This window comes from Leptopilina heterotoma, unplaced genomic scaffold, assembly GCF_015476425.1.
Source record: "Leptopilina heterotoma isolate Lh14 unplaced genomic scaffold, ASM1547642v1 Lhet_219, whole genome shotgun sequence".
Classification (NCBI taxonomy): Eukaryota; Metazoa; Arthropoda; class Insecta; order Hymenoptera; family Figitidae; genus Leptopilina; species Leptopilina heterotoma.
The window spans coordinates 751,359-764,271 of NW_025110936.1; the positions used below are offsets into that span (position 1 = coordinate 751,359).

Sequence of the window (12,913 nt, forward strand, 5' to 3'; positions counted from 1 at the left end):
TAAAGAATTATTTTTTTGAAGGGTTAAAAAAATAATTCACATGAATGATAAAATTTCTTTGATTTAGAGAGCAAATTTCTTGGATTCAAAGAAAATTTGTTCAAATAAAAAAAAAGAAGTTTGAATTAAAGAAATTTCCTATGAATAAAAACCCTCTGCTTGTTTTTTAAAAAAAAATTATTTTGAATGAAACAAAACGAGTTTAAGAAACTGATTTCTTTGAATTAGTAAAAACTTTCTTCTGGCTGTGTAATTGCGATTAAAATTTAAATAACTTTATTTTATTACATTATTCTTTTCCATTGTTGTTGTAAATATACAAGCAAGACTGATGTCAATTAAATAAGGTTTTTCTAGAAAATACAAAGTTGAATAAGTTTCTTCCAAATATAAATATTATTTTTAAAGGAAGCATTATAAATAATATTTTGTTTTCTATTTTTATATATAAAAGTGTAATAATGTAACATTTATAATTAGTTATAATAAATTATTTTTCGAAAAAGAATTCAAATTTTTCATTAATTAACTTCTTTATCCTAAAGTTTGTTTTCATCATTTACGATTATTCATTTATAGAATTTTCCACTAAAATTCTCCTTTTTTAAGTCAATTTCTTTAAAATAATGTTTGAAAAAGTTCTTAGTGAATTATCAAATTCTTCTGTTTACAATTAAATTTTACGAAATTTCGATTATTCTGACATTCTTCAATTAAATACATTGTAAATTAAAAACTTCAAATAATTAAAAAAAATTCTATTAAACTTATTGGGAAAAATTAATTCTTTAGAATTCTTAATTAAAAGTATGAAAAGTTCAAATTTTCAAAGATTTTAATTTGAAATTAATTTTTAAATCAATATTCATTAGAAAATTCTAAGGGAATTCAATTATTTAACTAGAAAAATAAATATTTTATTAAACAATCGAATGTTTCTTAAAATTGAATTTTCATAAAGATTTTTATCAACAAATTTTTAAATAATTGAATTCTCATGATAAATTTTAATAAAATTTTGAAAAATAATTGTATTTTTCGAGAAATTTGATGAAAATTATATTAAAAATAATTGAAATTCTGTCAAGAATATTATTAAAAGTTTTGAAAATAATTGAATTTTGGAGAAAAATTTTATTATTTATAAAGATAATTGAAATTTCGGAGAAAAATTTTTGTAAATTTTTAAACATAATTGGATTTCTGCGAGGAATTTTGTTAAAATTATTTTGAAAAAAATGGAATTGTTGCGCAAAGAATTTCATTAAAATTTTTGAAAATAATTTTATTCTTTAAAAAAATTTAATTAAAAATGTATTGAAAATAATCTTAAATTCTAATAAATAAATTGTAGCAAAGGTTATTAAAATAATTAAGTTTCTTTGATAAATTTTAATAACAATTTTTAAGAATAATAACTTTTTCGGGGAATTTGATTAAATTTGTATTAAAAATAATTAAATTCCTAAAAAGAATTTTAGTATTTACGAAAATAATTGAATAATATATGAAAATAATTTGTAAATAATTGAATTCTTGTGAAATATTTATTATTTATGAATATAATAAATTAGATTAGTTTTTTTTCTAATCTAAGTTTTTTTATATTTCTAATTAAATTCATTTAAAATTGAAATTTTACAAACTTTTAAATCAAAATCTTTTGAAGTTTATCTACTTATGAAAATGTAAACGCAATTCTTTTAAAATAATTGAATTAATTTTGAAATATTTAAGTGAAATTAAATTTAAAGAATAAACACAATAACTTTCGAAAACATCAATTTTCCAGGATTTCGATCAAAATTCCCTGACTTTTCCAGGTTTTTCAAGGTTTATAAAATTTCCTGACATTTCCAGGTTGCGTAACAACCCTGGAAATAATATTTTTTGATTGGAAAAATAAAAGAATTGATTTTAGCCTAACAGCATTTATTAAAATACGAGATATTTACATTCGTCGTAAAAGAAGAAAAATTACTACAATAACTATAGTACTATTTTAAAAGAGCTACCATAAAATTTTGTAATCTTGAAAATTAATTACTTAATAATAATAGAGGTCGTTTATTATTTATTTTATTTTTTTTAAGTATTCTTTATATTTTTATCAAAAACTTTCATAAATAATGACTAATTAATTTCATTTTAAATACTTTATAAACTCAAATTTTTCATATTTTTTCTGCAAAATTTGCTGTTCTTATGAAATCTCTATTCTTTATTACTAAGTATCACACAAAGGTCCTTTTTACACATTTGTCGTTTTATTGACTTAAAAAAAACATTAATAGAAATGTCATAAGTTTGCTCATTAATTAAAATAGAATATTCCACAAATAAAAAAATTCTGCACGTTTTTCAAATTGTAAAAAAATAATAATATGGCAATATTATAAACAATTATGACTATAAATTTAAATACGGAAATTCTTTTTCTAAATTAAAATTATTTCTGAATAATTTCATTTAATATATTCTATTTATATATTAAAAATTGGGAAATTATTCTAATTTCACGTATTTAGAGCGGTAATTTTTTATTTAGTTATAAAAATGTTTTAAAAATGATTTAAAACGACCAAAAATTTGAAAACCCGTCTTATTCGTAATGTACTTGATTACGAATGATAAAAAGAAAGTATTAAAAAAAATCGAATGACTTAAAAAGAATCACAGTTCGATTTATAAATTTGTATAATTAATTCTATCGCAGGATTCTCTCTTTATTTTAGTGAGAGCACGTACAGCCTCTTCTTCTTGAGCCTTTGCCAATTCCATGAGTGCCAATGCACCGAGCCATTTTTGATTATCCTCGGGAAATTGTATTTTCACAACTTCTTCTTGGGGAATAACGACAACTTTTGCATCGTTATTGTTGAATCTCGATGTTGGCGATTGTAGATTATTTTTATTGCAAGCTGAACCAGCGAGCATTAATACAGTCGGTCGTGTTTCGTTTTCAGTGCGGGTGATTGTATTGAGCATTGATTTATCCTCAAATTTCGATGACGAATGACATTGGGAATCATTGAGAAGATCATTTTGTATATTCATATTCCATGAGCTTGAGACTTCGCCATTTATTTCTTCGTGATGTTGAATGGCGTTTGGTCCATTGTTATTGTTTGTCAAACAGGCCAATGATTCGCAGGATGGTTCCCAAAATTCACGCTCCAAATTGCGTGAGGTTGATGTGACGCTACGGTTTTCCGTTGTATTCGTTGTGTCAGTGACAGAGACATTTGAAGCGACTCCCAGGTCCCAGCATATTTCATTTTCGATGTATGCGTCGGCGACTTTTATTTTTTCTTCTGGAAATAATTGAGAGAAATTTGCTTTAGTGATTTTTGTTTAATTTTGTACTTTTTGGATTATTTTCTTTGGAATTCTTTTATTATTAAATACTAGCAAATGTGTATTCCATTTCTTATTATTTTGTAAATTAAAAATTTTATATTTTCAAGAATAAACATCAATTTTTGAATGATTACAAATTTAAAATTATTATTATTCGAAAATTTTAATAAAATTTGTCGCAAAAATTTCATTATTCTCATGAATAATAAATTTCTTTAGAGCAATTCAATTATTTTCAATACAATTTAAATAAATATTCTTGAAAGAATACAATTATTTTGAAAAATATTAATTAAATTCGATTATTTTCAAGAATTTTAATAAAAATTCAATTATTTTCAACAATTTTGATGAAATTCTTTTTAAAAATTCATTATTTTCAAAATTTTTGAGAAAATTCCTTCAAAAAATTCAATTATTTTTGTAAAATTGTAAAATTCTTGTAAAGAATTCAATTAGTTTTGTAAATAATAAAATTCTTCTGAGAAATGCAATTTATTTTCAATACAATTTTAACTAAATTTCTGGAAAAAAATTCAATTATATTGAAGATAATTTTAATAAAATTTCTCTAACAGGTTCAATTATTTTCAAAAATAGTAATAAAATTTTTCTAAAGAATTCAATTGTTCTCGAAAGTTTTTAATAAAAATTCTTTTCAAAATTTTCAATTAAAATTACTTTAAAAATTACATTATTTTTACGAAATTTAATGAAATTATTCAAAAAAATGTAATTATTTACAAAAAGTAATAAAATTGTTTAAAACAATTTAATTTTCTATTGAATAATTATAACAGAATTTAATAGGAAAATCGTTAATTACAATTAATAATAAATACGATTATTTTAACAATTAAAGGAAATTCTTAAAATTCAATTATTTTCAAAATTGTCAGTAAAAATTATTAAAAAAAACTTCATTATTTTCAAGAAAATTGAAATAAATTCTTCAAAACAATTCAATTACTTTAAATAATTCTAAAAAAAAATCATGCCTAGAATTAAATTATTTTCAATACAATTTTAATTACATTTTCTTGAAAGAATTCAATTATTGAAAAAAATTTTGATAAAATTCTTGAAATGAATCCAATTATTTTCAAATTTTTTTACAAATAGTATTTACAAGAATTCAAGGATTTTCAGTAAATCGAAAATTTAATTTCTGAAATTAATTGGATTCTTGAATAGAATTTTATCATAACTTATTTTAAATAATTAAATCCCTGCAAAAAATTTATTATTTCTACAAATGATTGAATTTTTGAAAAATTTTAAAAAATATGTGAATTTTTTTGGAAGAATTGTATTAAAATTGTATTTAAAATAATTGAATTACAGAGAAAAAATTACTATTTATTGATATTATTGAATTCTTTCAAAGAATTTATAAAAAAATGTTTAAAAATAATTTAATTTTCCCTCGAATTCAATTAAAATTGTATTAAAAACAATTGAATTCCAGCGAAAATTTCATTATTTTTAAAAATAATTGAATTCTTGAATTGGATTTTATTAAAAGTTCTTTAAATAATTGAACTCCTATGGAAAATCCAATTATTCTTTAAAATAATTGAATTTTTTCGAAGAATTTTTAAAAGATTTTTAAAAATAATTGGAATTTTCGAAGAAATGAATTAAAATTGTATTGAAAATAAGTGAAATACTGATAAGAATTTTATTATATAAAAAAATTAGTTTTTTTATGAAGATTATTATTTATAAATTGACTAAAGAATTTTATTACAATTATGGAAAATAATTGAATTCTTCATAAAATTCAATTGTTTTCAAATTTTTTGATAAATACTTTACAAGAATTCAATGATTTTCCGTACATTAATTTTAAAATTGAAAACATTTAAATTAAGGAAAATTATTTAAAAAGATAGGAAACAAAAAAGAAAACAGCAACTAACTTCAAACTGCGAACAGATTACCAGATTATATTAATAATCGTTGTAACGATTATTAATATAGATTGTTGAAATATTATTGAATATGAATATTTTTTTTAATTGTTGAAAGAGAAGAATAAATACAAACCTGGGATGATTCCAGGAGAGGTTGAGGCGGAGAGACTCCATTCCTTTGAGAGATTGGTCGTGTCTTCGGTGTTGTGGAGTAGATTTAATTCAGTTGTTGAGTGAGGTGATAGAGCCGTGGAATGAACGTCCCATCTGAGGGGTTTAGCTAGTTGTTGCTCGAGACAGGCTTCACGAAGCCATCGTTTCTTTGGCTGAAGTCGATCGAGCGGTCGTCGAGGCGTTGTCGGCAATTTCATTGACGACGGTTCGTCATCCTCGGACATGTGTAGCATTGTACATGTTTCAATGGGATCCTCGTCTTGACTATCGTCGTGACTGTCCTGATTTTCAGCGCAATAGAGCCGTTTGTTTAGTGGCTTACGATCCAAGTTCTCCTGCTCGCCATTTGCGTCCATTATCAGGCCCTTCTTGAATTTTCCTCCACGTCGAAAATATTCACTGTTACCCTTCCAGGACTTTAACATTTTCTGTTCGCTCTTCCCTGTTGGAGTTCGATCTTCACGTTCACGTGATAGTCTGTAGCGCTCTAGCCAGCGAGCAACTTCCTGTGATAATTCACTATTTTCGGAGACGGGTTTTAATACGAAATCATCGGAACGTGTTAATGTTGCATAGGGATGATCGGGACAGTGACGATTTGCGTGTGTAAAACGCATATCACAACCTGGCTCAGTGCAAAGAAATGGTTTCTCCCCCGTGTGAAGTCGTTGATGGGTTTTCAGTTGGCCCGATTGAGTGAAGGCCTTTATACATCCTGGATAGTCGCAAGGATAAGGACGTTCACCTGTTGAAAAAAAACATTATTTAGTAAATTCATCCACAATTATTTAATAAATTGGTTTTTCGATTTTTGGAAGATGTATAAAAGGTAAAAGAAAAAATACTCTCTTTTACTTTTTTTAAAAATAGGCGTTTTTTTAATAAAAAAAACATTAATTAGAAAAAATACTGCATAGATTTCTTTTTTCCGACAAATTGTATTATTGTTATAAATCTCAGACAAAGACTTATTGCAAATAACGTTTTAATAAATCTTTATCTTTGATTTAATATTTTGCTATATTTTATTAGTTTCCATTCTTTTTTGTATTTTCCCAAACTTAACAAACGATTGATAAGAAATATTTTTCCTAATAGAAATAAAATTATTTCTCCAGAAAAATTTTTGTGATGATTGAAAAAATTGTGCAAAAATATTTTTTATAGACAAATTTATATAAATTGAAATAGAAAAAATACTTTTTCTACAAAATCATTGATTACAAAACGTGAACTTCTTCTTTTCTTAAATGCATAATTTTTCTATTTCGAACGTTCAAATGAACGAATAAAACATAATTATCAAAAATTACTGGTATCCGGAGAAGAAGTCCAAACCAAAAAAGTAAAAAAAAATAGTTTCACTTTGGTCTTATTTTTTGGATTTTTTGTTCTGGTGAAAAAGTCCAAATGAAAAACATTGAGATATAAAAATTTAAATGGTTGCCTTAAATGAAATTGTCCTTTTTTGAGTTCCTCATTTCGATGATTGCGTGAATTGAAAATATGTAATCTTAACATTTTAAATTTCTGAAAATAATTTAATTAATCTCGAGTAATTTAATTGGAATTACACTTATTGAAAAAAATAATTGAATTTTTGTAAAAAAATTTTCTCAAAAATTGTTGAAAATAATTGTATTTCTTGGAATAATTGTTTTAAAAATTTTATAGAATAATTGCAATTTTTCTAAAAATTTTTTTATGAATATAATTGAATTTTTGTGTAGAATTTCATTATTTATGTAAATAATTAAAATCCTGCGATTTTAACATTAACATTTAAAATTCCGATTTTATAGCAGAAAAAGTAAAAACGTGGCTTTTCCACATGTTTCATTATTTATTTTGGACATTTTTATTTATTTTTTGACTTTGGACATTTTTATTTTTAATTTTTTGTACTTTGGACTTTTTTTCTTGAATTTTTTTTCCTATAATCAAAATTACTAGAATAAAATGAAAAATAAAATAGAAAAGAAATTAATTTTATAAATTGTTTAAAAAAATATTACAAATTTTAAGAAAGTATAAAAAAATTGAAAGTTCGAATATTAGGGACATGATAAATATTGAAAATATTAAGGAAAATCGTAAAATTTTTTAAATTAGAAAAAAATAAAGATGAGAGAAAAAATGCTATTTTTTTAGACGCGCAATTTGAAGTAAAAACTTACATTCCAAAGTTTAGATTATCATGATTTTATCAGCTTTTAAAAAGTGTGATAAGACGAATTTTTTCTTCCGCTGCTTTTTTCCATTAGTTTAAAAATAAATTTCTACGTTAAATAAAAAATGCGAAAATTGTTTCTCTCTTGCAGAAAATATTATTTGGAAAATTAAAAAGACTTCGAGTCGCAATTTAAATTTTATTCTTCAGCCTTGATGAAATGGTTTCTTTTCGCGATAAAAATGATAAATGGCTTACAATTATAGAATAAAGCTATTTTTAAGCTACCTTAGAAGCAAATATTTAAATTTTATGTCAACAAACATTTATTTACTGATACTCTTTCTAATAAACTATGTATTATGGATTTTTTATTTTTTCCTTTTGGTAAAAATAGATTTTTTTTATTTTAAAACAAAAATAGAAAATAATTATTTTGGATTATGAAAAAATTTAGTAAAATTCTTACATTATATCGAAAATTCAATTATTGTTTTATTATTTTTTGTTTATTATTGTTTAAATTTGAATATCTATAAACAAAAATTGAAAAAACGAGAGTGTAATACAATTTTTTGGAATTTTCCATAGAATATTTTTTAAATTCCATTGTCTTCCTGTGCAAGGATTTCGAACAATGCACGTGCGCGTCCCCACCAATTCAGACATCTTACATCCCTTTATATATAATATCAGCTATATGCAAAAGAAATTTCACAAAATGGAAAATTTATGAAATACTCGGTTCCTTATTTGTTGAGAAATGAAATCGTATTGATTAAATTCACTTATTTGTTGTTAAAAAAAAGTTTCCATTCATATATTCGAAAATAAACAAAGATCTCGTGTTTGGAGTGAAATAAAGGAATTTAAAGTACGCATAATGGCGGTTGGCGGGACGCGAACACGCGATGTATACGTTCCATTGGATATTTTGCTATGATATTATAAATATATTTATTACAAAACGTGCAAATCTCAGAAATTGAGGAAAAAAATTACGTTTTATAAATATTTTAATTAAATAGAAAATTTAGTGATGGAAAATTGAATTTAGTAAATATTCTTTGTTCTTTAGAAAAAACATTTCTTTACTATTCTTGGTTTAATTTTATTTTATTTACCTGTATGAGTTCGTAAATGTGCTTGAAGGCTTTTTTCCCTTGGGAATACACGATTGCAAAAGGTGCATTTTATACTGCTTGGACTTGTGCTTCCTTGCATCATTAAATTTGAGAGAGCATCTGCGCGAGGACGTCCTCGACGATGATTTTCGGAGCTGTGATTCCTTGCATTTGGTCCATTTTGACCGGCAATATATTCTGGCGATGAACAGGAACTACCTGGACTTAAATTGAGATTTCTTGCTTCGTCGCCCCAATTCCAGGGGTAGAGCATCGTGTCGCACATGGGCGGGCTACAGGGTAACATCTCTGCCAAGACACGAGGTGCACGCTTTGGTGTGTGAAGTGCCATTTTTTTTTAAATTCCAGACACTTTACCACCTTTTTTAAACACTAACACACTGAGTTTAAGTCAACTTTTGCCTTCTATCCAAAAGAGAAATTTGTATATAACCTTTTTTCACCCAGCTACCGTTTAACACAGCCACATGCAACTGGTTAACCGCCAAATTTATTACGGCGTGGTTTCAGTAGAACCACTTCGCGATGCTGGGAATTTCCGGTTTTGGGAGCGCATGCGTAGTGGTGTGAGTGGACTGGACGCAACCTTCGACACTAGCGCCACGCATAGTTGTTTTGTGTCCTACTGTCGGTAAAGGGGAAATCGTTATATAGTAATTCATTTACCATCAGTGGATTTGTTTTTCTCTGAAGTTAGTCTATAGTTCATTGGCGCTTACTTTTGAAAAACTAGAAACAATAATAGTAACAATAGGTAATAATGAAAATAATAATTAAAAATATAAAAAGTAATTTTTAATATTAATTTGAAATATTTCCTCTAAGGGAACGTAATTAATAACATTTTAAATAAAGAGTTCTTTTATAAAATAAAAAACAACAGGAAATTATTATTAACAAATTATATTTAACGAAACTAGCAACAATTCGCTCGCTAAAGCGCGAGGCTTATTTCTTACTTACTTTTTAAAATAAAATTAGCAATTTTAAAAATAATAGAATTTAGAAATTTTTAATTCAAATTTTTGTTGAAAACACCAAAAGAATTCAAATTCAATTATCAATTACTATAATTCCTGTGGAAAAATAATAATATAGTTAAATATTTGTTTAAAAAAGAAGTTATTGATGTTTTCAAATAATTTTATAATTAAAGAAATTCATAAATAAATTTAATAGAGATGTGCGAATAGTTCGAATTCGAACTATTCAAAGATTTCGAATCAACTATAGTTCGTATTTGAATCTAAATTTTTTTATAAAAATTAATTATAAATTATAATTATTAATTATAAAAATTTTTTATTATAAAATATTTTTTTTCTATTCTGTATCGAAAAACAACAGATACGTATTTTTTTTACTTTTGTTTAATTGTCCAAATTTTCGAGTTATGAATTTTCGAAATTTTGGGCTTGTAATTGTGGATCTATATTCAGTAGCTTATAAGTCCGAAAATATTGAGTTTATGAAAAAGTTGTCAAATAATGAAAGTTTTAGTTTTCTTTCGATTTTTAAGAAATGTAAACAAAAAATTTTTTTTTTAATTTTTTATTAACAAAAATTTTTTTTTACAAACATAATAATTTTTTTTAACTTTGGGCCGGAATTTTTTTATTTTTTAAAATTCATTTATACCTTATAATGTAGAGAAGATTTTCCAAACAGTCTCAAAATGGACATGATGTGTCAAATGAGTTTTAAAACATTCTCAAAAATCACTTGCAAGCATCACAGTGGGATTTTTTTTACAAATAACTTTTTAAAACTGTCTACAGCGTAGAACCTTTACTTTAAAACAAAGAACACTCAAATAGATGAAAAATTATACATTGTAGACACTTTTATAAAGTTAATTGTAAAAAAATCCCACTGTGATGCTTGCAAGTGATTTTTGAAAATGTTTTAAAACTCATTTAACACATCTCGGGACTTTTTGGAAAATCTTCTCTATATTATAAGGTATAAATAAATTTTTAAAAAATAAAAAAAATCCGGCCAAAAATTAAAAAAAATTAATTTGTTTATAAAAAAATTTTTTGTTTACATTTCTTAAAAGTCGAAAGAAAACTAACACTTTCATTCTTTAAAAACTTTTTCCTAAAATCAATATTTTCGGACCTATAAGCTACTGAATATAGATCCACAATTACAAGTCCAAAATTACGAAAATTCATAACTCAAAAATTTGGACAATTAAACAAAAATAAAAAATACGTATCTGTTTTTTTCGATACAGAATAAAAAAAAATATTTTTGGTCGATTTTAAGAGGTCGACTAAAATCTCACGTGGAATTGCCCATATGTTAATATTTGAATAAATGAAAAATAAAATATGTTTATATTTATATAATATAACTATAATATTAACAAATATTACTTTATTTCACAATACATTGATTTGAAATAAATTCGAATTCAAATCGCCATTCGATTCGATTCGAAGTAATTTTATCGCATTCGATTCGAGACCTAAATTCCTGATTCGCACATCTCTAAAATTTAAAAGAACATTTTTTGGACTAAAATTTTCTCCTTTATTTTTAAAAAATTTTTAAAGTTTCAATTCAATTTTCAATTAAAATTTGTAATTGACAAATAGAATTTATAAAAATTTTTTTCCTTTATTTTTAAAAAGCTTTGAATTTTATTAAAGCAATTGAAATTAGGAAATAAAAAAGATGTAAATTATTTCCTTATAAAAAATTAAGAATTTTCTACAAAAATATAAAGATATCTATAATGTTTTTCTTCCCAAAAGAAAAAAATGAGCTTGTAATCAATATTTTTATTCCGAAATAAAAATTATGCATAAGATAGGTATATTTTCTATTTTTTAATCACACGGAGAGAGAATATATATTAAATTTTGTAAAAATATTTTCAAATTGGGGAAAAAGTGCGACAAAGCGAAATTTTGATATAAAAAATACTAAACTTTAAAACAACTTATGTGAAATTTAGTATAATTATATCAAATATCAAGAATATTAATTAAATTCTAATATAAATTTAATAAATTTCACAAAACTTTTTTTAAAGTTTAGTATTTTCTATATAAAAATTTCGCTTTGTTGCACTTTTTCCCCAATTTGAAAATATTTTTACAAAATTTAATATATATTCTCTCTCCGTGCATAATTTTTTATGTTTGTAAGATAAAATCATCAAAACATTCCCAAATCTTTATCCTAGCCCATGCACGCAATAATATAAACTTCGGGCACCTTTCAAGCTTTATTTTGGTTGCATTTTTGAAATAAGAGCACAGTAAATTGTGAGGTATTAGAAAGTGTTGCAGATTAAATTAACATCAAAAAGGATTAAAATATAATCCATTTTAGTGTTATTTTCTACTATGAATGAAATCTTATTTCAAATTAAAACCAAGTCAACGATTACAAATAGTAAACTAACAAACTCACTAATTAACTTAGTTACGAACTAACCAACTTAGTAACTAACTAACTTACTAACTAACTAACTTAGGGGCCATCCACATATTACGTCACACTTAATAATAAGTTACTAATTATGACTAGTTATTTATTATATAGGTATATATATATATCTCCCCACTATATGAAAATAATTCGCGGCCGTCGCAGTGTCAGGATTTTTTTTTTATTTTTTTTTAACAAAATATAGGTCTGTTTTAACATATTTTTTGACCTATAGGTCAAAAAGAGGCCCAAAAACGGCCTTACATTACGTCAAAATCTATGTGCAAATTGACATATTCTTTGTCCTGCTTGTGATTTTACAATACGTTAAAATCTTTCTTCAACAGAAAACAATTATTTATGTACGTCATGTAAAGTTGGCACTAATTTCATAAAAAAACAGTTCAATAACGAATATTTAATTAGATCTAATGACTGACAAAAAAAAAGCGACATTAAAAAAACATAGTTGCATTGCGTAGCACAAATTATTAATTTGAAGAAAAAGAGATATAGCTGCCGTATCCAACTAAACAGTTGCTGGAGCGCGATCTAATAAATTGGTTGACACATCCAACTATTGGATATACTGTTTCCATGCGAAAAGATACCCCAGCTATCGCAAAGATAATGCAGCTAAAAAGTTGAACGAATCAACCAAGAAATAGTTGCCCCATCCAATTAATTGGATCGCGCTCCAGCAA

General features: G+C 24.5%; 1 protein-coding gene across 1 annotated transcript; it reads right to left on the reverse strand.

Annotated features, from left to right (window-relative positions):
* Positions 1-2,523: 2,523 nt before the first annotated feature.
* LOC122501937 lies at positions 2,524-9,282 on the reverse strand. The gene is made up of 3 exons (XM_043611728.1): positions 8,745-9,282; positions 5,410-6,195; positions 2,524-3,314 (listed from the first exon to the last, which is right to left on the reverse strand). The coding sequence occupies exons 1-3, from the start codon at positions 9,094-9,096 to the stop codon at positions 2,686-2,688; spliced, it is 1,767 nt and encodes a 588-aa protein (XP_043467663.1). The 5' UTR covers positions 9,097-9,282; the 3' UTR covers positions 2,524-2,685.
* Positions 9,283-12,913: the final 3,631 nt, after the last annotated feature.

Coding starts and splice junctions, on each gene's coding strand:
- LOC122501937 (XM_043611728.1), bottom strand. CDS start 9,096: ATGGCACTTCACACACCAAAGCGTGCACCTCGTGTCTTGGCAGAGATG. Junction 6,196..8,744: donor ACATTTACGAACTCATACAG/GTAAATAAAATA, acceptor TTTTTTCAACAG/GTGAACGTCCTTATCCTTGC. Junction 3,315..5,409: donor CTCTCCTGGAATCATCCCAG/GTTTGTATTTAT, acceptor AATTATTTCCAG/AAGAAAAAATAAAAGTCGCC.